Source organism: Urocitellus parryii, chromosome 7 (assembly GCF_045843805.1).
Source record: "Urocitellus parryii isolate mUroPar1 chromosome 7, mUroPar1.hap1, whole genome shotgun sequence".
NCBI lineage: Eukaryota > Metazoa > Chordata > Mammalia > Rodentia > Sciuridae > Urocitellus > Urocitellus parryii.
In genome coordinates this window covers 148,198,873-148,226,548 of record NC_135537.1, presented here as the reverse complement: position 1 = coordinate 148,226,548, position 27,676 = coordinate 148,198,873, and the positions used below count along the sequence as shown (strand labels likewise).

The 27,676-nt window shown below is 36.1% G+C and overlaps 1 protein-coding gene across 2 annotated transcripts in view; it reads left to right on the top strand.

Moving 5' to 3' along the window:
* The window catches only part of Aatf (apoptosis antagonizing transcription factor), a 111,726-nt gene that overhangs the window by 35,683 nt on the left and 48,367 nt on the right, over positions 1 to 27,676 (top strand). For both annotated transcript variants that reach the window (XR_013343944.1, XM_026398013.2), the window contains exons 5-8: positions 12,316 to 12,430; positions 14,358 to 14,553; positions 15,025 to 15,189; positions 16,656 to 16,739. Coding sequence is in view for 1 of the 2 variants with exons in the window: in XM_026398013.2 (XP_026253798.2) it covers positions 12,316 to 12,430; positions 14,358 to 14,553; positions 15,025 to 15,189; positions 16,656 to 16,739 (560 nt within the window). In the remaining variant the exon portion in view is untranslated. The remainder of the gene's footprint in view (positions 1 to 12,315; positions 12,431 to 14,357; positions 14,554 to 15,024; positions 15,190 to 16,655; positions 16,740 to 27,676) is intronic.

The window sequence follows — 27,676 nt, the reverse complement described above, 5'->3', positions numbered from 1 at the left end:
ACACAGCCAAGTATGTTCTTCCCTACTACAAACAATACTGAAATATGTAACGCAGTGGAATGCGAAAGTCCTCTTTTTTATATTCTCAGTATTTTTAACAATTTTGTTGAACATCCTTCCAGATACTTTATATGAGCATAAACTTTCAAAAAGGATAGGTGAGTTCATGCTTTACATCTTCCCATATCATTCTACCTTTTCTTTCTTAAAAATATTTTGCTGTATTTGTTTTATTTTTCTGAATATTTTTTCTAAATAATTTATGTAAATAACAATCACCATATCATTTTTCCTGTAAACATTTTGTATGGCTTTATCAAAATGAAGATATTTCTTATGTAATACGATCATCTCATTTAACCTAGTTCAGATTATCTCAGATATCCTCAAAACATTCTTTTTTTAAAAATTTTTTTTTAATATTTATTTTTTAGTTTTTGTTGGGCACAACATCTTTATTTTATTTTTATGAGGATCGAACCCAGCGCCCCGCGTATGCCAGGCAAGCGCGCTACCGCTTGAGCCACATCCCCAGCCCCCAAAACATTCTTGTGGTTTGTTTTAATTCAAACCATGTTCCACTTATACTTACCTATTCTCTAGCTGCACAAAATGTTTCCTTACTAAACTAAATTTTAAGTAGTCCCTTATAAATGAGCACTTAAGATATTTACAGTTTTAACCTTTTATTATAAATAATCCTGAAAATATTATTTTTATACCTAACTCTTTACTTTGATTTTTGTGATATTGGGAATTGAATCCAGGAATGAGGGACACTTTACCACTGAGATAAATCCCTAGCTTGTTTGTTTTTGGAGACAGGTTCTTGCTATGTTGCTTAAGGTCATGCTAAGTTGCTGAGGCTGGCCTTGAACTTGAGATCCTTCTGTTTCAGCCTCCTGAGTCTCTGAGATTATAGGTATGTGCCATGCAGTAGATGTGTAAAACTTGGATACGTTTTGCCTGACTGCTTTTTGGATATGTTGTGCTAATTAAACTCTTACTAGTTGTGAATGCCCCCTAGAATTAAACACTGTCAGAAAAATATCACATTGTTTTATTAAATTTATTTAATGAATGAAAAAAAATTTGTGGTATTGAGGAGTAAACCCAAGACCTTGCACTGCTCGGCAAATGTCCTACCACTGAGCTGTTTACCTCTAAACAGCAAATTGTTTAGAGGGAGGTTAATATGAGATGTCATTTGTCACATTGTTTTAAATTTTTATGTCTTTTTAAAATTTTTTAGCAGTGAAGCTAAGCATCTTTTCTGATGTATTTGGCCTTTGTATTTTGGAGACTATTAATTCAGTTCTTAACATTCTCTTTTTCAGGTTAAAGAAGTGTTCCTTTGTCTTGTCCTATGGTACCTGGTCTCCTTCTATGTGATTTGGGCTTCCTTTAGTTTCCCCATTTTGTCTTTTCAAGTGTGTGAACCAAACTTAGACATGACATTTTAACAGAGCCTCACTAGTATTTTTTTCTTGTGTGGCAGTATTGATGAGGGAAGTTTTGTCATTTCCTAGTAATTGACAATTTTATTACACTTTGTTCCCCAGATAGTTTTGATACATAACCCACAAGGGTACATTGATCTAGAAAATGAAAACTGTCCAGTTTTTTTTTTTTTAAAGCTTGTGGTAATGTTTCATTTTCTTCATTTGTAAAATGGTGAAATAATTATACTACCTCAAATGATTGTTGTGAGAATTGAAGTAGTTGTATACAAAGTTCTTTGGGTAGTGTGTGTAAGGACTTAGTAGTGTAAGGACTTAGTAGGTACTTATTGAGTGTTAACTGTTTAATCTTAAAGTGGTAGTATAGTTGTACACTGTAGCCTTGGTCCCAGTGCTCCCCTCTTCTTGAAAGAGTTATGTGAATGAATATTAGACTACCTATATGGTTCTTTGAAGACTTGAAATGCACACATAGAAAGTACAGGCCAAAGAAAAAGATTAAAATGTAGAATATATTTAATTGTATGTATATATTCAACCATATAGAGTCTGCCATTCGCCAGTAAGAAGCATAACAAGGTGACTAGTTAGTAGTCTCTGCTTTCAAGGAGCTCATGAGAAGGCATGGATATAGGTAAGCTGCTCTTAGTGCAAAAAGAACCATTTAAGTAGTTTTATTTGAACACATTCTCTCATGGTGTTTTATTTTGAATTGGCGAATAAACAACCCTTATTTTACTAATATGCAAAGAAACAAAACAATCATTTATTTTCCGAGCATCAGTTTATCCACGTAAGTGGTGGCAGTTCTTAAGTCTTCTTTAGCATGCATTGTAACTCACCTAACTATTTTTATGATGGAAATTCCCAAGTCTAGTAAATGTTGTGAGTAGCCCATGCATCTTATAACTGGTATGCTATAATAGTAAAATGTCAAGTTTGGCAACTTTGCATCTGTTAACAAAAGGTTCGTTTGTTGAGAATACATAGTTGACATTAAAGTTCAGAAATAAGTTGTCACCTTTGGTTTGCTCATCAGCATTTGGATTTGGAAATGATAGTATGACCAGATGTTCTGTCATGCGGCATAAGGCATCATCTCTCTGAAATGAAAGCATTTGTAGAATAGCTTTTATGGCCCAGGTGATATGTTAGATGCTAGAGTGACAGCATGAGGTAGGTCTCTGCCCTGCAGCAGCTTAACGCAGTGAAATCAGACTCCCAGCACAATGAAATTGTGATGATGATGATAGGAATGATCCTGGGAAAAGAGTGATTAATTCTGTGTGACATCCCTGTTTTTCAGAAAAGTGTTTTCTGAATTCCCATTTTCTTTGGAGCTATTTCTATACCCATATGACTTTGAGAATTTAGGCGTTTGGTTAGGGACAGTTTCACCTAGGGACAGTTTTGTAATATGGAAAAATCAGACTTTATTTTAAATGAAATGAGAGGGCCACTTGGATTTTTAATAAGTTTCCTTACGTTACAGTTTACTTTAAATTTTAATAAAATTTTAAATCATAGAAGTAATATGCTTATAAAATATTTAAGCAGTTCAAAAGCATATAAAATACAAATGAAAGTATCCACACTCTCCCTGTGTAACTGCTGTTAAGACAGTTTAAACAATTACTTGTAAATAAACTTGAACTTAAGAGCCTTGTATTCTGAGCATTAACTCTTTCTGTTTAAAGGGAGAAAATAAATTTCTCTTTTTAGGAAAAGTACTCAGGAGCAATGGAGGCTATCTAGGAACTGTGAAGTAGAAGGTAACTGCAGTGCATTTCTGGAAGTACATTGATCAGTTAGATTGCTGTGTCCTATAGGGCTTTTTAAGGATTTATTGACATACTTCATCAAGGTATTTGAGAGAGTATTCAGGGAAACCTAAGAAATTCAGCAGTTCCTTTGCCTTCCTTATAAATTCATGCCTGGTCAGAAATTACAGCTTGAGTGGGATGTCCCTCCACAGAACTCAAATGCACACTATTTATCATGTTACTTAGTGTGGCAGTAATGTAAAATGTTACAGATTCTTTTTTTGTTGTTTCTTTCTGTGGGGGGCTCACCCACCATGTATTTTATCACGTCTTCATCTCTCCCTTATTTCAACTTCCACTTATTCCCTGAATTCCCCACATCAGTCTCCTAAAAGAAAAAAAAAATAATAAGTTTTGTCCGCTGAGTCCTCTTTCTTATTTTATTTAATATGTCTTGGATTGAATGTTTCTCACAAAAACACTTTGCATTCAGAATTAGCCTCTCAAGTTGTTTTCTCCGCAGACCCCTCCATAGATTGCGTGCCTTTCTACTGTGGTGCCCTTTGTGGTATGAAAACCCAAGTCTGCTTGTGGCTTAGCCTTTGTGATTTTAGAATATAAGTACCTATACTCTGCTCCCACAAGGTTCTTTTAGTGTGACATTATTTAGCCATTAAAAAAAAGAAGCCTGCTTTTGGTCCACAGAACTGTCCAACACACTGGGTAAAATTCCTTACACTATACCAGTTAAAATCAGTCCTCATGATAGTGTACCCATTTATTAAATCTGTGCTTGTCTCTACACACACACCTGTGCATGTGTATACTTACATTGATACATAAAAGTTCTAGTTGGACCTACATTGGAAAAATGATAGCCATTCATCCAAATGGTTGTTGTTGAGGAATTTGTAACCAGCAGTCCTCTTTCTTACTGGTAACGCCATTCTGCTTGGGGAATATAGAACAAGCCCAAACAGTAATACTGACAGAATTCGGAATTATGATACAGTGGAGCCTTCACGTAATTCTTTGTTGAAGAAGTTAGGGCCTAAATGTTAAGGCTTATTGTTATTCTGAGTTGATAATCTCTGCCTTGCTTTAATAATTTTTCCTCATGCCTGGGTAGCCCGCGAGTTGCACAATAATCACTCACACAGCTTTGTAATCAATGCCCAAAGTAATAGGATTCCTCTGGCCACCGGCAATTAATAAATTTGTGTCTTTTTTAAAACACTAGCAAGTCGGGCCTGAAATACGACTGACTGGCTCTCCTCATTTGCATATTTATTGCAGTGGAAAAATTCTTACCAGATGATTGATGCTGAGCCTGCCTCTTGAATTCCAAGCAGCACATTATTATGAAATGAAAAATGCCGGCCATACAGTTGATTAAAGTTGAAGACAGTGGAATCGGTGTTTTTTAAGATTGTGGGAGAATTAAAGGCATATTTTAATAGATGTTGACAAGAAGTGAACTAACAAAAGCAAAGCAAAGGATTTGCTTGAAAAGATTTAATCAAACGTCTTTCTTGGGGGATTAATTGCTGGGGATGACTAGTGCAAGTGGCAGGCTTGTGTGGATTTGAATGAAAAGTATTGTTCTCAGGCCAATATATCGTGTGTCATTTTGACCTATAGTTTAGCTCTAGTTCTGGAGTTACTTTTGAGGGAGGGAAAAAATGTTCTTGTACTCTGTAAATTCCAGTTCAATGTATTTTATCTGGGGTAATAGGAATGTAGGAGTTGATGTGTATTTGTATGTAAATCTGTTTGCCTATTTATTTTAAAATAGCTGTATAGACATTTAAAAATTGGTAAGATTAGCTTTATTTTACTTTATACATTCACTTTTTCTAATTTCCCCTCTATCCCATTGCCAGAAATTTTTACTTATTGGTTTATGATCTAATTAATGAACTGTGTGCCATGTCCAAACTGATTCTCTGCCTACAATTTTGTTGTGTTGGACAGCCTAGATGAATCAGGGGAAAAAATAAAGCTGTTAGGGCAAAATGGTTTTTAGATTGGTGACATTTTATATATAGAATGCTTGCATACGGGCAGCATGTAAATGAATACTGGAATATGAATACTAGTCCAATCCTAGTGCTGTAGATCTGCATAAGCAGAGCTTAAAAGAATTTTACCTTGTAGAAGGTGACAATTTTTGATAGTAATATGCCTTCTATTTCAATGATTTTTGGCTTTTTGAAATACCTCCCCCCCACCCCCAGATTCTAGGGAATGAACCCAGAGGCACTTGAGCACTGAGCTATATCCCCATCCCTTTTTATTTTGCTTTGAGACAGGGTCTCCCTAAATTGCTGAGGGTCTTGCTAGTTGCTGAGCCTGGTATTGAACTTGTGATCCTCCTGCCTTAGCCTCTCCAATCGCTGGGATTACAGGTGTGCATCATCGTGCCCTGCTAAAATAGACAATGACACATTTATTGTTTTTCACCTTATTTCTGTGAGATCAGTAAGCCAAGAATTATCTACATTTTGTAAATGAGAACACTGAGATTCACAGATTAAATTGGTCCTTTTGGCATATTATGACTAGTCAGTAATAGTGTGAGTTAAAGTGCAGGGCTCCTAACCCTCAATAAAGTAGTCTTTCTATTTATTCTCTACTTAGAGTTATTCCTAAAGCTGGTGATCAGATGCTTAGGTTGAAGCTTGGTAAAATGGTGAGGCAGATGTCCTCCTTAATCTCCTCTTCTAGGAAAGACTTCTTGAAGTGGACCATGTAGGGCAAAATAAACTAGATATCTTTGACAGTTTCTATTTGTTTTGTGGCCATGTGACACAAAGGAGAGTGAAGAAAGCATATTTGGCTGTTTTTCTTAACATTTAACTCTTGTAATAATTGGGAGAAAAATTAGAGGTAAATTAGAAACGGTTGATTTCAACTTATTATTCACAGGGTTAAACGAATAGAATTCAGTACTATATGAATAATAAAGAGGGTTTGCTTTATTTGTTTTGGCTGGGAGAAATTCACTCTTGGATTCCAGACTCTAGGAAAGTCTTCTCTCACTGTTGTCAGCTTTGGCTTTGAGGAGTCTGCCTACCTCCAGCAAAGGATTGTTCCATTTTGTCTTCAGGTTTTACACACCATCTAGACAAAAATGTGACCCTCAGGTTGCAAAGAAATGATTATTGGCTTCTGTTTGCTAAATACCTTCACAAGAAGTTGTCAAGGTGTTGGGCCATTGGTGACATTTACTTTAATAAACTTTTTTTTTTTTTGGTAGTGGTTAGAAGCACAGAATTGCAGATTTCATCTCTGGTAGGTCTCTTGACATTTTGATGCATGGTGGTGCTATCTCTGAATGGAGCTTAAATACTTGAGGGCTACTTTCTGAGTGGGTGAGGGGGTGTATAAAATGAGAACATATGAGAAAGTATTAACACAAAGGCACACTTTGATTTACTGATATTGGCTCTCTATTTTCTTGTTGGATTGATATGCTGTCTCATATATCTGCAATGGATTTTTTAAAAACTGACTTGAACAAAATGAAAGGCTTGTGTAGCTGCTTGAAAGTGGCCCTTAAAAGTTGTAGTCTTTTGTTTGATGTTTTGACAATTCTTGGTTATACTACATGTTGGAGTGGAGTTATGACTTGCTTGTTGGCTTGTGTTGTTCTTGATTTCAAGTTTCAAATTATGGACACATGGTGCCTACAGGAAGTAAGGGACAAGCACTTGGCTCTTCCTAAACTTTTAATTTTTTTATCGTGTTAAAAAAACATATAACAGAAAATTTACTAATTTTTACCACTTTTAAATATACAGTCCAGTAGTGTAAGTATATCCACATTGCTATGCAAATGGTAGTGTTTGCCTAGCTTTTGTGAGGACCTGGATTCAATTCCAAGCACCACAAAACAACAACATAGTGATAAAGTAGTAATAATAGTTACCAGAGCTTTGTATATTGATTGTTAGTTATATACATGTCAAAACTGATCAAATTGCATACTTCAAATATGTGCATTTTATAGTACTTCAATTTTACCTCAGTAAAGCTATGGGGGAAAAAAAAGTAGTTATCAGAGATTGGGAAAGAGGGGAACTGGGGAAATATTGTTTAATGAATACACTGTTTGGTATGGTGAAAAAATTTTGGTGATAGATAGTAGTAATGGTTATGCAATGATCTAAATGTATTTAATAGCACTGAACTGTATACTTAAAATAGTTGAAATGGTAATATAATATATATTTTACCACAATTTTTAAAAAGATCCCCCAAGACTAGAATATAATAAATAATCCTACCATCCCATTTATCTCTGTAGAGAAAAAAAGTCATCTGTATTACTTCAAATTGAACCTCTTCAAAAAGAACAGGAAAAAAACAATGGAATATTGTTCAGATTTTTAAAAAGAAGGAAATTCTGACACATGCTACAACATGGGTGAACCTTGAGGATGTTAAGCCAAGGAAATAAACCAATTATAAAAAGACAAATAGTTTATGGTTTTACTTATATAAGCTAGCTGCAGTCATCAGAATCATGGAGACAGAAAGTAGAATGGTGTTTCTGGGAGGCTACAGGGATAAGGAAAGGGGAGTTATGTGTAGGACTTTCAGTTTTGAAAGATAAAAAAGTACTAGAGATTAACTGCATGACAATGTGAATATACTTACCCTACCGAACTTAATGTATATTTTAAAATGGCAAAAATTGGTAAATTTTATGTTATTTTGTTAACACGATAAAAAAATAAAAAGGTTAGGAAGAGCAAAGTACCTGTGCCTTACTTCCTGTAGGCACTATTTATTTTCCATGATCTAAAACTTGAAATCAGAAACCACACAGGGAAGAAGCTGCAAAGTAGTCTACAATGTTTATAGCTGCTCACCAACAAGCAAGTCACAATTCTCACATGTAGCATAACCAAGAATCGTCAAAATATCCAACAAAAGACTACAACTTGGTTTTTTTTTTTTTTTTTTTTTGGTACTGGCGATTGAACTCAGGGACACTCAGCCACTGAGCCACATCCCCAACCCTATTTTGTATTTTATTTAGAGACAGGGTCTCACTGAGTTGCTTAGTGCCTTGCTGTTGCTGAGACTGGCTTTGAACTCAGGATCCTCCTGTCTTAGCCTTCAGAGCCATTGGGATTACAGGTATGCACCACTGCATCCAGCTAAGACTACCACTTTTTTTTTTATACCTTTATTTTTATGTGGTTCTGAAGATTGAACCCAGCACCTCACACGTGCTAGTTGAGCGCTCTATCGCTGAGCCACAACCCCAGCCCATATCTTTATTTTTTTATTTTTTTAAAATCTTTTCCTTTGTGTTTCTGTCCTAACACACACTTCTCACAAAGGCTTTAGTCATATTGGGTCAGGGCCACCTGAATGACCTTATTTTATTTATTTATTTTTTTTAAGAGAGAGAGAATTTTTTAATATTTATTTTTTAGTTTTTGGCGGACACAACATCTTTGTTTGTATGTGGTGCTGAGGATCGAACCCCGGGCCACACGCATGCCAGGCGAGCGTGCTACTGCTTGAGCCACATCCCCAACCATATCTTTATTTTTATTTATTTATTTTTACATGGTGCTGAGGATCGAACCCAGAGCCTCACACATGCAAGGCAAGTGCTCTACCACTGAGCTACAATCCCAGCCCCTAAGACTACCACTTTTAAGGGCCACTTTCAGGTAGCTATACAAGCCTTTAATTTTGTTCAAGTCAGTTTTAAAAAATAATTATTGCAGAGGTGTCAGACAGCATATACCTATATATGTCTCTGAATTCAACTATTTTAAGTACTTCATTTAAGTGTAATTATATAACATTTTCCCTTTTGTGCAACTGGCTTATTTTACTTAGCCTAATGTTTTCAAGGGTTGGCCTGGAGAATCTTTAAAACTACTTTGCAAGCCAAGCAGGGTGGCATAATCCCATAATTTCAGCAGTTTAGGAGGCTGAGGCAGGAGGATTGCAACTGGGTGAGACCCTGTGTCACAATAGAAAGGGCTGAGGATGTGGCTCAGTATTTAAGTGCCTCTGGGTTCAGTCTCTGGTACCAAAAAAACAAAACAAAAAAACCCAACCAAACAAACAAAAAAACAAAACAAAACCAAACACACACTTTGCAAATACAAAATGGGTTTGGGGTTTCTCTGTGAAAAACATAAGATCTATTTCTTATTTATTTATTTATTTATTTATTTTTATGTGGTGCTGAGGATCGAACCCAGGGCCTCGCACATGCTAGGCTAGCACTCTACCACTGAGCTACAACCTCGGTCCAAGATCTATTTCTTAAGATATAGCCATTTGGACTGGAATAGCTCAATGGTAGAACATTTGCCTGCATGTGCAAGGCCCTAAATTCAATCCCTAGCACTGCAAACAAACAATCCGTATGACCATTTCTAGAAAAGAAGGTAAAAGCAATGGTTAATATTTATGTATTTCACTCATTTGGATGAAATAAATATATTTTCATGGGCACTCTTCCAAGTATTAGTTTTTTTTTTTTATTATTATTAAGACTTGCTACAACATATACTTTCAGAACTCTAGCTACTATGGAATATCTGTTTAAAATAATCGGCTCCTTTCACAGATGGTCATTTGAAGTAACATATTTGTATTTACCATTTGAAGTCTTTACTTTCCTCCTTCCTTTGAAAATTTTCCATCTATTTACATAAATTTGTATTGTTCTACTTACCTAGCACATTTAGACTGAGTAAACTTTGCCTTTAAAATTGTTACCTGTTTATTCTTTTTTTTTTCTTTTGACTACTTTTCATCTTGTTTATATTTGATCCATTTCCCAAAGTTAACAGAAAGAAAAATTCGTTTATATTACTTTTTTCTTCTTCATGAAAAACGTTATTTCCATATTTGGTGAAACAGAGTTATGTTTCGTTTTGTTTCCCTCTCTTTTTCCCCTACTCCCCCTCTCTCTCAAGATTGAGAGAAACTAGGCCTGGTGGCTTATATCTATAATCCTAGCTACTGAGGAGGCTGAGGCAGGAGGATCACAAGTTGGAGACCAGCTCAGGTAACTTAGTGAGACCCTGTATCAAAATAAAATTAAAAAGGGCTGGGGGTATAGCTCAGTGGCAAAGTGCTTACCTAGCATGCATGCATGAATCCCTGAGTTTGATCCCCAGTACCACAAAAGAAAAAAGAACGCTGGGGTGGGGTGGGGTGGGGGCGAAAAAGATTGAGAGCAACAGGTTTAGACTCTTGATTTGCAACACAAGGCATTCTGGACTTTTTTTTTTGAGGAACGGTTTATATATTCTAAAATCCTCCTAAATGGCACAGATATGCATTGATTATAGAAGGATTAGAGTATGGGATTTAGAAAAGATATGATCAAGGGTTTTATATTATTTTAAACAAGGAAGTTGTATTTACATAGTTTTATATGCAGATTATTTGAAGCCATGCAAAGTAGTTACTGGGTCAGATGATCCTTCTGATCACTCTGTGAAGGCTTTCCCAGGTAGGTTAGCTCTAAGCCGTATGTTGAATAGAAGGCTGCAGTAGGACACACGTGGAGAGCTGTCTAACCTGTGTTGGTGCCCTGTTGAAATGGGGTTGTAAATGCAAAAGGGATTTGTGCCTGGGATCCGCCTGGAGTGTAAAATGGTGAGAAGGCTGGTCAAGCTGGGTAAGGTAGAAGCAGAAGCAGAAAAGAAAGAATAAGATATTACTGATGTTTGGGCTGAAGTTAGTGTGGAACATAAAAAAAAGAAGTAGGAATTGTTGAATGTAGGGATGCTTGTGAGATTACAGTTACTTAAGTAAACAAAGAGTGGGGCATGGTGGTGGGCCCCTGAAATTCCAACAGCTAGGGAGGCTGAGGCAGAAGGATCATAAATTTGAGGCCAGCCTGGGCAGCTAAGCGAGACCCTGTCTCAAAACAGAAAAAGGGCTAGGGCTGTAGCTCAGTAGCAGTGTACTTCTGCGTTCAATCTCTGGTACTACCAAAAAAGAAAAAAAAATTAAAAAAGAAAAGGAAGAAGTAATGATATGAATATGGCCGGAGATAAATGGACAAGTTACTAGTGATAATATGAATGGAAAATACAGGATTTAACAACCAGTTAAAACCCCCAAATATCATTGATCTCCTATAAAAATACACACTAAGCAGAAAAGAGAAATTTGGACAAGGAAGAAGTATTAGGGAAAGAAGATCTGTTTCTGACATGACATGTTTGAAGGTGGGATAGAGCATTCATATGAAGATTTTTTTTGCCAGTTACTAAGAATGTGCAAGTTTGATTATAGGAGAGGAATGAGTGCTCTCTAAATGGCAATTACCAGTGTCTGGTTAACTTCCTTAGTAGGATTATTCTGGTAGAGAAGTTACAGTGTTCTCAGTTTTTATTCTGAAAGTTCTTAGTCATAGCCTACATACCTGGTCCTAATTGGCTACAAATGCATCCTGTTGGCCACGAGAATCAGGTGAGAACATCATCTCCATACATGTGTTTAATATACAGTTTAGTATTGCAAATAGAAAGTCTTAAACCTGAATGTTAATATATGAACAGGAATTTTCCATAAGGAAATATGTAAGAGACTGAGAGAATGATATGCAACTCAAGCCAGAGACAGAGTATGGTGGTAGGAATCCTAGGACTGAGTTGTACTTTTTAGAAGAGGAGGAATTGCATTGATTGGTAAGATGGATAATCCAAGAGCTCAGAGAGTAACCTGTAGAAATATACCCAAGAAATTTGATGCCAAGGGCACACTTAAGTAGGTTATGATGACAGGAAGTTTGTCCAACTAAATAAATTTAAAAACTAAGCATTTATTGAAGTCTCATTATTTGCAGATAGTTTTTAAGCACCTTACACATATTATTGCTTGTTCCTCATAACAGCCCTATGAGGTAGGCATTGTTGTTATTTCCACTGGAAATTCTGTATTTCAGAGAGTTCTATATGTATCTGGCATGTTCCTCTGACCTAACCCCCTCTACTAGAACTGCTCAGGAGACATAAGTTGCAGGTTTGCCCTCTTAGAAGAATTATAGATGATTAATTGTACCTACAATTAATTGTGCTTCATTTCCTTCCCAGGTCACAAAGCCCTTAAAGCATTGTTGAGGTCATTGGTAGATCTTCAGGAAGAGTTACTTTTCCAGTATCCAGACACTAGACATCTAGTAGATGGGACGAAACCCAAAGAGGAAAGGTAAGGAGGAAACACAGCTATTGAATTGCTTATCTGGTTAGTTTCTCATGACTCATGACTGAGAAAACCAAGTCCTTTCCAGGTTGAGATCAGATTAGCTTTAGTAAAATAGGAAAAGCCCCTTACATTTAGCTGGTGGACAGGATGGCTTATTACTTGGGAGTTAGATTTGGATTTTTATTATTAGCTCTGCCTGATTCCTTTTGTGGGCTTAGACAGAAGACCCCCCTCCTCTTTAGATTCAAGGAAATTAGCAGATGAAAGTATATTTTGATTATTAATGTTTGATTAATGTTTATGAGGCACTTTGTGCCCCTACAATCCTAGTCACAATCCCTAGTCACAACTATCTCCTTTGATGAGGGGAAAAAAACAGTTATTTTGAAGGATGAAAAGATTTCAGAAAACAACAGTAAAGTAATCCTTTTTCTTTGGGGAACTATCCTGGTTGATGAAGGTTTTGCTACCTGCCTGCTTTTTCCCAGAAAGGAAGCTCATATTTTGTTGAGTACCTGCTGTCTGTTGAGGACAGTAATACTGTAAGTGCAATTGCTGTATAGTGGGAGTGGTGGTATTACGTTTTCATGGCAGTTGTAGATATAGTTGTCCATGGGGGATTGATTTTTAGGACCCCACCTCGATACCAAAATCTGCAAATGCTCAAGTCCCTTATATAAAATGTCAGAGTATTTACCTATAACCTGTATTCATCCTCCTGTGTACTTAAGTCATCTCTAGATTACTTATAATACTCCATACGCTGTAAACGCTACATGAAGCTGGGCATGGTGGTGCACACCTGTGATTCCAGCAGCTTACGAGGCTGAGGCAGGAGGATCACAAGTTCAAAGCCAATCTCTAAGAATTGCTGGGTTCAATCCTTGGTACCCCCCCCCCCAAAAAAAAAAAGAAAAAGAAAAAAAGGTTCTTGAATAGTTGTTTATTGTTTAGGGAATAATGACAAGAAAAAAGTCAGCACATGTTCAATACATATGCAATTTTTTTTTTCTCTGAATATTTTCAACCTGTACTTGATTGAATCTTGTGGTTTCAGATCCTGGTGATACAGAAGGCTGTAGCTACACTACAGTTTAATGCTGATTTGGGTGCTTATACCCTTGAGTTTTCTTTACATTGAGCTTCTCTTCATTTGGTTCAACTAATATTATTCACCTTTCCAGAACAGTTGTTACAGAGACACGTTTCTCTTAAAGACCCTCCTATATGTAAGGCCTGGTTCATAGGCATTTCTAATACAGTTTTACAACCTCATTTATTTTTATGGTTTGCTTACCTTTTAAAAATATTTTGAAACCCAAGTTCTTTTTATATTTATTAAAAGTTCCATGAGGCTGGGTGTGGTGGCACACACCCATGATCCCAGTGGCTGGGAAGGCTGAGTCAGGAGGATAGCCAGCCTCAGCAACTTAATGAGACCTGTCTCAAAATAAAAAAAAATAAGATGGGCTGAGGATATGGTGTGGTGATTAAGATCCTTTAAGTTCAATCCCTGTATCAAGAAAAAAAGTTCCACAAGTTGTTTTTTGTTTTGTTTTAAATGCTTCATTGTTTTGTTTTAAATGCTTCAGGAGATTAAAGCCAGGGCATTGTACATGCTGGGCAAGCACTCTACTATTGAGCTACGTCATCAGCCCTTTTGAGACAAGGTCTTGCTAAGTTGCTGAGGCTGGCCTTGATCTGCTGATCCTCCTGCCTCTGCCTGCCAAGTAGCTGAGATTATAGGTGTGTGCCACCATGCTTGGCTAAAAGTTACATGAGTTTTTGATCGATCTCATAAATACTCTTTTCAAACTAAAAAAGTAATCCCCTTATCTGTAGTATTATTAGTAGACAGCATAGGTAAAGGCCTAAATATCATGTGAACCTAGTTTTTTATTTAAACTCAGTGTTCTTACTGGTTTTCTAGTGAGGAGATTTCTAGTGAAGATGATGAGCTTGTGGAAGAAAAGAAGCAGAGAAAGGCCCCACCGAAGAGGAAGCTGGAGATGGATGACTATCCCAGCTTCATGGCAAAGCGTTTTGCTGACTTCACAGTCTATAGGAACCGGACACTGCAGAAGTGGCACGATAAAATGAAGCTGGCTTCGGGAAAATTGGGGAAGGCAAGTGTGTGTTGTGGTTACCTGAAGCAGTTGTAAAGAAACTGGAACTATAGCTAGGATATTGTTATGTTATGTTGTTATCAGTCATTTCTGTTGCAAAATTTACTGAATTTCTACCACTGGGGTTTATACCATTCAGGATTGGATTTTTAACATTATTCTTGAAGTTGAGGCCTTGTAAATGTTCAAGTGCTGAAAATATGAAATACTTTAAAGAAATGAATTTTAAAACAGTTGTTATTAAAGGAGCAGAAGTTAATCTCCTGGCATAGGAAAGTGATATGACCTGCTTAAGACCTATTTTTTTTTTTTTTTAGATCAATTACAGTTACTTACAAACTCAGTCCTTAACAGAAAGTCTCTTGAAAGGATGATTGTTTATTTCTCTGCTGACACAGAAAGAAAGAGAAGCCGTTGTAACTGCTTTTAGCACTGACTTTTTGCATTATCTGATATTGAATGTTGTTGCAGGGTTTTGGTGCCTTTGAACGCTCAATCTTGACTCAGATCGATCATATTCTGATGGACAAAGAAAGATTACTTCGAAGAACACAGACCAAGCGGTCTGTCTACCGAGTTCTTGGCAAACCTGAACCAGTAGCTCAACCTGTCCCAGAGAATTTGCCAGGAGAACCGGTAAGAACTCTTTGATTCAGGGTGATGATGAGGAGACTTTTCTTTGAGGCTAACGAAATGAAAAACTTGTAGGTATTATATTACCTCTTGGTATGAGAGATTAATGAAAAAAAGAACGTGGCACTACTGTATTGAATTATTGAGAAACAGAGTGTGGGGGGGCTAAAATGAGGCTTTTATTAACTTTTGTGGGTCATCTTATTTTGAGTTTAATACAGAAGTCTAGTAGTGGAAGCGTTCATAATTCAGTATTTAAGGTTTAGTGTTTTTGATTTGGCCTCAAAAACAAACTCAGGGCCTGACACATGTTATACAAGCACTCTACCACCGATCAACCCCTTCATCCCTTAAGCTTCAGAGTTTTTTTTGTTTTTGTTTTTGTTTTTTTTTTTGGTGCCAGGAATTGAACCCAGGGGTACTTAACCACTGAGTCACATCCCCAGCCCTTTTTTATATTTTATTAGAAGACAGGATCTTGCTGATTGCTTAGGGACTTGCTAAATTGCTAAGGCTGGCTTTGAACTTTGAACTCATGATTCTCTTGCCTGAGCCTCCCAAGCCACTGGGATTACAGGAAACATTTTTGTTTTTTAATTATAGAAGTAGTATGTACTTAATACTTTTTAAGCTCATAAGAACTTGAAATGAATAGTAAAATTCCCTGTACTCTGAACATTGTACTTCTCAGATGATTGTTAATGGATGTTATGTGGTTTATGCATGTAGCATATACATATGTAAGAATATGATTCTTTTTTTTTACTAAATAGTATAGACTGTGTGTGTATGTGTGTGTGTGTGTGTGTATAGTGAAATACTACAACTGTATTTAAAATCTTACAAGTTATTTTTAAAAGTAGTATATCCTAGACATTTTTTCCATATCATTACATAGAAACCTACCTTATGTTTCCTAGTGACTGCAGAGTAATCCATTGCGTGGATGTATATAATAGTTTAATCAAACAACAGATAATTACATTTTCTCTAGTTTTAGAAACAGTGTTATAGAAAACTTTTCTGAACATTTATATTTGTGTGTTTCTGTGAACATATGGATAGATTTCTTAAAGGGAAAATGTTAAAATACATGAAATCTTGATAGATGTTACAGAATAGCCTCCAAAAGGTTGTGCTAATTTTCAGTCTTTCCAGCTGTATTTTCTAGTCTCCAGTATTGCCAGTCTTAGAAGTGAAAGTCGTATTTTTCTCATTTTAAATTGCATGATTTTAATTAGAATGAAGTTAAGCATATTTTCATATGATTTTGTGTTTCGTTTTCTGTTAGCTACTTGTTAATGTTTTTGACTGTTTTTCTATTGGACTATTTTGGGTGTGTTTTGTTTAATTTGAAGAGATCTTTATGTCTTAAGGAGAACAGTACTTTCACTGTTAGATGTATATATAGTGGCTGTGTTACTTTGATAACCTTGTTGGAATTCACTCTTTTTTTCTCAATGACATAGGAGATCCTTCCTCAAGTCCCTGCCAATGCTCACCTGAAGGACATGGATGAAGAAATCTTTGATGATGATGACTTTTACCACCAGGTATGATATTTACTTACTCTTTTTGGGCTACAAATCAGATTTTAGCTAATAGAATTTTTTGAACAAAGGTTGCTTATTTGGAAGGAAGAGTCAGACAAGGAGTTAGAATTCCTTATTTGACTTACTGTGTCATTCTGGGTTATTGTTTTCCTTCTATTTTATGTTTTCCTTGTGAAATGAAAAGAGCCACAACTACTTGGTTAGTTGTTGCTTAAATGTAAATCATTTGTAAAACAGTTTCAGTATCTTTGAGTCAGTTGGTTTATTCTTTCACAGCTATCTTTGATAAGCGTCTTTTTGTGCCTGCTCAAATCAGTTCATTATGTATTGAAGTGCCACTGTTCATTGTAATATTAATATAATGCTTTAAAGACAGAAAGAATTGGTAGAAGTTGGAGAATGGTCCAGTTCTCAATCTCTCTCTTTTTTTCTTTTTTGATTCTGAGGGTTAGCCCAGGGATGTGTTGTCACTGAGCTAAATCCCTAGCTTTTTTTTTTTTTTTTTTGAGACAGGGTCTCACCAAGTTGCTGAGGCTGGCCTCCCAAGTTGCTGGGATTACAGGCATGCACCCCTGCCCCTAGCTCAATATCTCTTTATGAGTATCTCCCCTGCTTGTTTCCCTAGGATTTTCTGCTGGTATAATGCTATGTTTAATAATCCTGGTAACTGTTTAGGTGGACTAAACATTTGGGCTATTCTAAAGAACCAAAATAACTTCCTGTGTTCCTGGGCCTCTTGATAAATCATGCTTCTTAGTGAAATGTGCTTTAGGCTATATCCTTTCTTGCCCAGTTGAGAATGGAGGATGCTGTTCACCAGTATTATACTGATTTTTGCTGAGCCATTGTTGCTTTTAGTGTATTAACTTTTGTCAGAGAATTTGGGACCGCTTTTTGAGTGTTTAGCTATGATGGCTGTACTATGTATATGGGTGTAAAGGAAGAAACTTACTAGGAAAATTATGTGTAAAACCAGAACAATTGATTTTGTATTGGGAATACCTCTGATTTTACCCTAAAGAGAGAGACTCTCTAATCTTTTTTATTCATTCTATAAAGTTATTGCTATAAGTGAGTCTGAATGAGGAGGTATAGGAGAGGATTGATGTGGCCTCAGCTGTTCCTAGTCAGAGGTCCTTATTCCTTTTTCCTTTCTTTTTTCTTGTATCCATTTGTCAGAAGAGTTGGAACTCTATTTTGTTCAAGAGTGTCTAAAGAAGTTCCTGATATGGGATATTAATGCTGTATAATTGTGTGAGATCATGGGAGACAATAAAAAATGCTCCAGTTCTCATTAATTGAAGTGTACATTGTTGGGTGGAAAGTGTGTCATAAATTAAATAGGCTTAATAAAATAAACTGAAATTACTGGGGAGAAGTTGCTTCTACTGGCAATCCAAGTTTTTTTTTTTTTTTTTTCTTGGAGGTCTGTTTAAAAAAGAAATAGCATTACTTGATTGGCCCTTCATCCCAATTAATAATTTTAACTTCGATAAATTCTGATTTCAGAGTTATGACTAGTCACATCTTAGCTTTTCCCCTTGCTGGTTAATTGGGGTGCTAGGGTTAATCTAAATTAAAACTTAAACTAATAGAGGTCAGCAAGGCAGCTGAAATACCTGAGTGAAACAAATGGGGCTGCCAGGCGCAACTTTATCTTGGCTGTTTCCCAAGAGGGAAGTGGCAGCAAATTGGAGTTGTTTCAGCCTTCTGTAAAGGTGAATGATGGGTGACACTTGTTAATGTACAGCATCTCCGGAAGCATTCCAGATTGCTTTGATTCTGTACCAACTGCTGCCATCCATGCACAGTCAGTAGGAACTGGACCAGTTGCCAACATCTGGCAGCACAGCAAGGAATGGGTGCAAGTCTTGAAACCCCACAGATTCTAAATATGGTGCTTAGAACTGTGCAGGCTTTAATCACTTACCACTATTTGGCAGCAGGCTACGACAGCTTATCCTGGCCTCGTACATCACATCCCGACATCTGCTGAGCTGCAAGGCAGCTGCACATTCATTTTCCTTTCTTGCCTTTTCTCTTTGCTTCCTATTCCTCCTCTTTTTCCCACTCTCCCCTTGCTCCCTCCAGCCTCTCCTCCCTTCAGCTTTCCTCCCCCTCCCCAGTATGCTTCTTGGGAGAGATGATCTGTAAAGATTACTCCTTCATTGTGTACAAGTAATTGTGGTGATGCCAGGCCCTTGACAGACACAACGTAGCACCTGTTCTGCTGACCTGGTTAATTTCTTCTGTTGAGTGGGATTTGCCAGAGATTGGAGCTGAAGCCAATTCAATGATAAGGCTAAAGAAAATGGCTGTATGTTTTTGTCACCTCCCAATTAAATTGGCTTCATAAAGTGCTTTCCTTTATTTGTCAGTGTAGTAAGCCTGAGCTAAGTGTTGCATTCAGAAATGGTACAATGTATTACAATGGGCCTGAGTTTTCATTTGTGTGTGTGTGTGTGTGTGTGTGTGTGTGTATTTAATGTGGTTGTATAAAAGAGCTGGGTGATAAATATAGTACATTTTTTCCTTTTTTTTTTTTTTCTAATTCTTTTTTTAAATCCCATACTTGAAGCCAGACTCTTTGGGCCCATGTTTTGTAAAAAAGAGATTATAGCCACATTGAATTTTAATGTTTCATTGTAAGGGTTTAAAGGCTTACTTGGTTAATTCAGGTGTCATGAGGCTGTGTAAATGGCCTAAGTACTGAGAATGACATGTAGGGTCAGAACTACCCTCCCCCAACCCTGTGCATGCCCACTCTTTTTTATTCTCTTTATTTCTTAATGGGCCGTAAGTTACTATAAGTTTTAAAATAATTCTGTTATATAATAATGGTATATATGTATATATGTACACATTCATGAAAATATACATATGGTGGCACTGAAGACAGTGTCTGTATATCATAAATAATCTTAGCATTTCCAGAGTTGAAAAGATTGTTACAAGAAGCAGAGTCCCTGAAAAGTTAAGTAACTTCCTTGGAGTCATATAACAAGTGGCAGCATTAGTACTTGATCTCAAGACAGCTTAGACCAACTCTTGTTTTTTCTATATACTTTATTTCTTGAATATTTCATTCTTCAGCCATAAAAAAGATTTCACTATAGTATTACAGTTTTCAGTTTGTAAATAAATAAGATTCATTTTCTTAGAACTGGAAGAAATATTATGTTAGAAACTAATTTTTTTCCTAGAAGGCAAATGATTTATTGAACTCCTGTTACTTAACAATTCTAATGAAAAAATTAGCTTTTCAGTTTTGTTACTGGTTTGTTTGCAAACTAGAATTGCTGAAAGCTTGAAGTATAGCCAGTGGTGAAGGTTTCTATGAGAGTAACTGTTCACCTGCTACAGAAAAGCATTGTAAGGTTTTACTTTCAAATGGAATTAGTTTGCATTTGGCCTATTTCTTGTCAAAGCAATCCCTAAAGACAATTTCACAAAACATGAAAGTTGTAAATGACCATGAAGGTTGAGCCATTCAGAAATGTTTTCAGTATCTGTTTTTCGTTTTTTATGATTCTATCTGCTACTTTGTAACTTTAACTTCTTTTAAAATGTGTTTTCTTTATTATTATTTAAGGTTTTTCTTTTGTATTTATTTTTTAGTTGTAGTTGGACACAATACCTTAAAAATAAATACATAAAGGTATTGTTTTGCTTTTTTAAATCATCAGATGATTTTTGGCTTGGTAAGCTTGGGTTCTTAGATAATTGGGGAAGAACCAACATTTTCTGAGCATTAGTTATGTACCAACTCCCACACTAAGTAGAAAGGTGTTTGATATACATCTTTATTTAATCCTCACAAGATCCCTAATATTGTGTTTCAGCTATACCTAGCAATAAGCTATATGGAGTGACTGGTTTTATTTTCATATCCCAGATCTCAAATTAGTTTCTTGTTACCTCATGAGGTGTTTTGTTCTGAAAGGACTAATTGAGCTTAGCTGTTGACAGATCGATACCTGGATTTCTAAGGGTTCATTAGGATTTTGTATGTTGCTTCTAGCTCTGTTTAGTTTTGATCTGGTTTGTCCTGTCACTTTGAATCTAGCCAGGAGTGTCTAGAGAAAGGCATAATGGGTTTTGCTCTTTCGATGACCACTTTGATGAGTTAAATTTCTTCTTTCATTTGCTATCAGGACATTTCTATAACTGACCTTGCCACATGCTGGACTTCTGTGTCCAAGACATTTGATAATGCCATAAACAAGTAATTACTAATTTGGTGAACTATTAAAAGTCAATAATGTTGAGAAATAGAGAAGAGGCATGCTTTCTGACAAGATGGTTTTCTTTAATTAAATTGGTGAGTGATTAATATGGACAGTTGATGTGGTGGCTTTAATTGTATGCATTTAGATCTTAGTGTGAATAAGGGAGGTCTCAAGACATCTCTGTAGTTAATGACAATATAATATTCTTATTGTTGGTATGTGATGATAGTTAATAACATGTTTTAAAGTTTGATTTGAACTTATTCCTGCTAATGAGTTATTGGAAAATAGATGCCTTTTGTTCAGAGAAGTCTTTTGTTTTAAATTTTACTTTAAGGGGCTGGGGATGTGGCTCAAGTGGTAGCTCGCTCGCCTTGCATGCGTGCGGCCCGGGGTTCGATCCTCAGCACCACATACAAACAAAGATGTTGTGTTCGCCGAAAACTAAAAAATAAATATTTAAAAAATTTTAATAAATAAATAAATAAATAAAAATAAATTTTACTTTAAAATGTTGCTGTTATTTGAAATCTGGATAAAATTTCTTTTTTTTTTTTTTTTTAAAGAGAGAGTGAGAGAGAGGGGGGGACAGAGAGAGAGAGAGAATTTTAACATTTATTTATTTTTTTTCTTAGTTCTTGGCGGACACAACATCTTTTGTTGGTATATGGTGCTGCTGAGGATCGAACCCGGGCCGCACGCATGCTAGGCGAGCGCGCTACCGCTTGAGCCACATCCCCAGCCCCATGGATAAAATTTCTTGAAATTTTGATAAAATTTGTTGCACGTGAACTTTTATGGAGATTTAAAGATGAAATATGAAGTACATAAATTTGAATATTGAAATTATGGATGAAGATATAGTACAGCAATAATCAGATTTTGGGGGGCATAGTAATGATGTTTAAAAATCCAAACTAAATATTAATGTCCAATTAAACTAATTTTAGTAATTACAATATTATTTTGTATACCATATATAAGAATTATTTGAGGTACTTTGTAGTTTTTGTGCTCTCTCTTTTAGATACCTTCCAGTGCTAATGCCGCCATTGTGTATCTGTCAGTGTTGAGACCCAAGTATGGTATCAGTATTGTCAATTGATGGCTGGCCTGAGCTCACTATTGTAGAGGCCAGCCAGAACAGAAGGATAAAAGCCATATATTTTTTTTAATTTTTATTTATTTATTTTTAAAATACCTTTATTCTACTTATTTATTTTTATGTGGTGCTGAGGACCCAACCCAGGGCCTCAAACATGTTAGGCAAGCGCACTACCGCTGAGCTATAGCCCCAGCCCCAAAAGCCACATTTTAAATTCAAGATTCAGAAATTTCACTGAACAGCAGCAACAAGGAAAGGTAGATGTGACTGGCCCTCATTTCTTCAGTTCCTACCTTTAAAAATCAGAGCATGGCAAGAGGGCTGAGGCAGGAGGATTGTGAGTTCAAAGCCAGCCTCAGCAAAAGCAAGGTGCTAAGCAACTCAGTGAGACTCTGTCTCTAAATAAAATACAGAACAAGGCTGGATATGTGGCTCAGTGGTCGAGTGCCCCTGAGTTCAATCCCCGGTACCCTCCCCAAAAAAGTAGTATAGGAAATGAAAATATGCTCTGTGATTCAGCTGTGAATAATATTTATATATTTATAATGTAAACACTGAATATTAATGTGTCAAATGTTTAAAAAAAAACAACAGCATGGGAGTTGGGAGTATGGCTCAGTGGTAAAGCACTTTGCCTAGCATGAGTCAGGCCTTGGGACTGATTTAAACTAAGATAAAATCTCAGAGCAAAGCCTCAAACACTTCATTTTATGGGACTAACCAGGAAAGAGAAGAATTGGCTTAGAACGTTTAAAGACACTTTTTCAAACATAAGTGATACCCTGAGAATTGCTAGGAAATATGTGGCCAAAATCAACTTTTTTAATACTAATAAGCCCAGCATCATCTGGCTGAGTGTAAATTAAACACAGGATTCCAGCAGTATTTTAGTAACCCCCCAAAATGTGGAATACCACCTCTTCACTCAGATTGACATGTTGTATTAAATTATACTTTATATACTGTTCAAAGTAACTCATAGGGAAATGATTTAGCAAAGGAAGGAAAAGTTAATAAGCATCTTCAAAAATTTTATGTGTATTATGGATCTAGAGTAGAATATAATTGTTTTAAAGTTGGATAACATCTCTGGAGACCATCAAATCTAAACTTTTTCACAAATGAGGAAATTGGAGCCCAAATGAAGTATACAACTGGATAAGGTCATCCTGCTTAGTGAGTTACATTGAAACTCAAGTGTACTTGCTTCCAATGTGATTTTCTTTCTATCTTGTTATGCTGCCTTTTGATTGGACAAGTTTGAAAATTTCCTTTTTAGATATATGTCTGTTTAGTTTGGAGATCTGTATCCTGATAATTCACTTGTATCACTTTTATACAATTATGAATTTTATTCAGTTAACATTTGTTATGCCAAATGCTAGATTTATAAAGCTTAATATAAATGAAAACACTTTCTCAAGAAATTTGTGTTATTTATCAAGAGAGAGAGTCTCTAATTTAGTATAGTTGCATAGCTGCTCTTTTAAAAGTGCAACTTTATGAGGCTGGTCTGTGGCTCAGTGGCAGAGCACTTGCCTAGCACCGACCTGGGTTAGATCCTCAGCACCACATAAAAATAAATAAAACAAAGGTATTGCATCCAACTACAACTAAAAATAAGTATTTTTTTAAAGTGTAACTTTACACTTAAAATTTTAAGTAGAAAAAATAAATGATGAAAAAGAGCAATCAAGTCCTTGATATAAAAATATACAGGTAGTCTTCATGTAAAAAAGACAGTGTTGTCTTATCACTTAAAAGATCTTAAGAGAGGCTGTTTGATATAAGCCTGAATAATATAAATTCTCTGTTTTCCACGAGTGCAGCCATTGTTAGAAGCCACATTGAGATACCAGTATCTATTAAAACTTACTTCAGGATGTAAGAGGTTGGTGATACATACAGGAGGGTTTTTTTTTTTTTTTTTTTTTGTGGGTGTTTGAAAACTTCTATGATTAAAAAGTTAAAGAGAAGAAAAGCCTTCAGATTTCTTTTTTCCTTCCATTCATTTATTCGACCAGTATTTGAGTATTTACTGTGTATTTATTGATAAACTCTTCTAGACTGTACAGTCCAATGTAATAGCTACCTGCCACATATAGTGATTGGAATTTAAATTTTGATGAATTAAAATAGAATATTGGGAAGTATAAATATAGAATATTGCTATCTTCACAGAACATTATCTTGGGGCTTTGGTAGAGGTTGAAAGCCCTTGTCAGCTTTCACTGTAGCTTAGATAGGATCAAACAGGAAGTATGTTGTGACCAGTGCAGTGGAGAAGATAAAACCGAGTATGGTAAAAGCAAGTGCTAGGGTAGGAAAGTGATGGTTACTGTTTTTATTCGTGATGCCCAGGGGATAAAATGGTATTGAGCAGAGACTTGAGGAAGTAACTAACAGAGCCATGCAAATATTTTGGGGAAGAACAGAGGAGGGCAGATACTAGCATGTTCTAGAAGGCCAGTGTCACTGGAGTAGAGTAGGGAAGAACTAATGATAGCGGAAGAGGTCAGAGATGAGGGGACCAGGTCTTGTAGCACCTCATAGGCCACTGTAAGACTTTGAGGACACTGGGAGGTGAAACCATGAGAAGGTTTTGAACAAAGGAGTAACATGAGTAGACAACTATCCTGAAGGGGTCACTCTTATGACTGTGTTGAGAATAGAAGGAACAAGGTGGCAAACGGGACCAGTTAGGAGGCTCTAGTGATAATTCTGGCAAGAGATGGTGGTGGCTTAGACTTGTGTGGTTTTGGAGGGAGAAGTCCTTGGATTTTGGTGGTATGTTGAAGGTTGAGCTGAAGAATTTGTATGTGGAATGTGAAAAGAAGACAGTCAAGGGTGACTTTAAGTTTTTTGGCCTGAGCAACTGGAAGGATGAAGTAAAACTTGTTTGTGCAACTCATAGTTTTATATGTAGAAAATACAAAAGAAGCCACCAAAAAGATTACCAAAGCTGAAAATTTAGCAAGTAACAGGTTACAAAATAAATATACAATAATCAGTTATGGTTCTATATACTTAGCAATGAGTGATCTGTAAAGGGAACTAAGAAAACAATTCCAGGGCTGGGGATGTGGCTCAAGCGGTAGTGCGCTCGCCTGGCATGCATGCGGCCGGGGTTCGATCCTTAGCGCCACATACAAAGATGTTGTGTCCACCGAGAACTGAAAAATAAATATTAAAAAATTCTCTCTCTCTCTCTCTCTCTCTCTCTCCCTCTCTCTCTCTCTCTCTCCCTCTCTCTCCCTCTCTCTGAAAAAAACAAACAAACAACAACAACAAAAAGAAAACAATTCCATATATAATAGCATTCAAAAGAATGCTTAGGAATAAATTTTACCAAGGAGGTAAAAGACTGGCAAACAGAAAACTGTAAACATTGCTGAAATAAATAAGATCTATATAAATAAGAACTATTTCATGTTCATGGGTTAGAAGACTTAATATTGTTAAGATGGGAACACTCCCCAAACCGAGTTAAAAGAATTCCATATAACCCTATCAAAATCACAGTCGCTGCCGGACACAGGGGCATACACCCATTATCCAGTTACTCAGGAGATTGAGGCAAGAGGATTGCATGTTAAAGCCTCAGCAACCTCTCAAGGCTCTATCTCTAAATAAAATATAAAAAGGGTTAGAGATTTGGCTCAAGTGATAAAGTGCTCCTGGGTTCATTCCCTGGTACCAATAATAATAATAATCACAGTTGCCTATTATTATTATTATTATTGGCAGAAATTAAGCTGTTCCTAAATTTTATATGGAAATATAAAAGGACCCAGAAAAGTCAAACTGATCTTGATAAAGAAGAACAAAGTTGAAGGACTCGATTACTACAAAGCTAAAATAATTAAGACAATGTGGGACTGGCATAAGGTTAGGCATATAGATCAATGGAATAATATACTATTTAGAGTCCAGGAAAAAAAACCTTAATATTTATGGTCAATTGAGGGGAGGAAATAGATAATATTTCTCTTTTTTTTTTTTAGAGGGGATGTGGCAGGGGATTGAACTTTATGTCTGTGCTTTCCAACCTTGCTCTCTACTGCTAAGCTACACTCCCAGCCCATCACTTGATTTTCTCTCTTTCTTTCTTTTCTCTCTCTCTCTCTCTTTCTCTCTTTCTTTCTCTCTCTTTATTTCTTTTGCTGGGAATCAAACCCAGGGCCTTGTGCATGTGAGGCAAGCACTCTACTAACTGAGCTTTATCCCCAGCCCCATCACTTGATTTTCAACAGGAGTATTAACCCAGTTCAGTGGAGGGCAGATTAATTTTTTCAATAAATGGTATCAGGATAGTTGGATATTCACATGCACAAGAATGACATTTATACAAAAAATGACTCATGAAATATCATAGATCTAAGTATAAAAGCAAAAAGTTTAAAGCTTTTAGAAGAAAACATAGGAATAAATCTTCATGACCTTCAGTTAGGAAATGCATTGTTAGATAGAACACCAAAGCATATGTGACAAAAGAAAAAATAGACAAATTGATTGAAGTCTAAAAATTTGAGTTGTAAATGATACCATCAAGAAAGTTAATAAGACAAGGGCTTGGGAGTAAAAAGACAAACCACAAAATGGGTAAAAATACTTGCAGGGCATATATCTGAGAAGGGGCCCATATCTAGACAATATAAAGAGTTCCATGCAGCTCAATAATAAAAGACTTATTACTTGATTTTTAAAAATGGGCACAGGATCTGAGTATATATTTCCCCACAGAAGAGATATACATGACCAGTAAGTACAGGAAAGGATGCTTAATATCTTTAGACATTAGGGAATGCAGAACTAACCACAATGAATACCACTTCACACCCACTAGAATGGCTGTATCAGAAAGATGATAGCAAGTGTTGACAAAGGAGTGAAAAATTTGGAATCCTCATATGTTGCTGGTGGGTATATGAAATCAAGCCACCGCTATGGAAAAGCTTGGCACATCTCAAATGTTAAACATAGAATTACCACATGAGCTAGCAGTTCCACTCCTAGGAATATACCCAAGAGAAATGAAAATGCATCACACAAAATTTTTGTACATGAATACTTACAGTATTACTTATAATAGCCACAAAATAAATCTCTTAAATATCACTCAGTTGATAAATGTATAAATAATGTGAAATATGCATATACTTGAATTATTTGACCATAAAAGAAATGAAGTACTGATAGATACTACAACATGGATGAACCTGAAAGTCATCATGCTAAGTGAAAGAAGCATGTCACAAAAAGGCATGTATTATTTGATTCCATTAATATGAAATGTCCAGAACAGGCCCATCTCTGGGGAGGGGGATTGGATTAATGGTTGCCTAGAGCTGAAGTGTTAGGGAGAATGGGGAGTAAGAAGTAATGGATTTCTTTTTGGGATGATGATTATGTTCTAAACTTAAATGTGGTGATGATTACATAGCCCTGTGAATATACAAAACCGTTGACTGGTCTAATTCAAATTGATGAATCATATGGTATGTGGATTATATCTGAATAAAACTTTAAATTATATTATATATATATATATTTTTTTTCAGTTGTCAATAGACCTTTATTTTATTTATTTATATGTGGTGCTG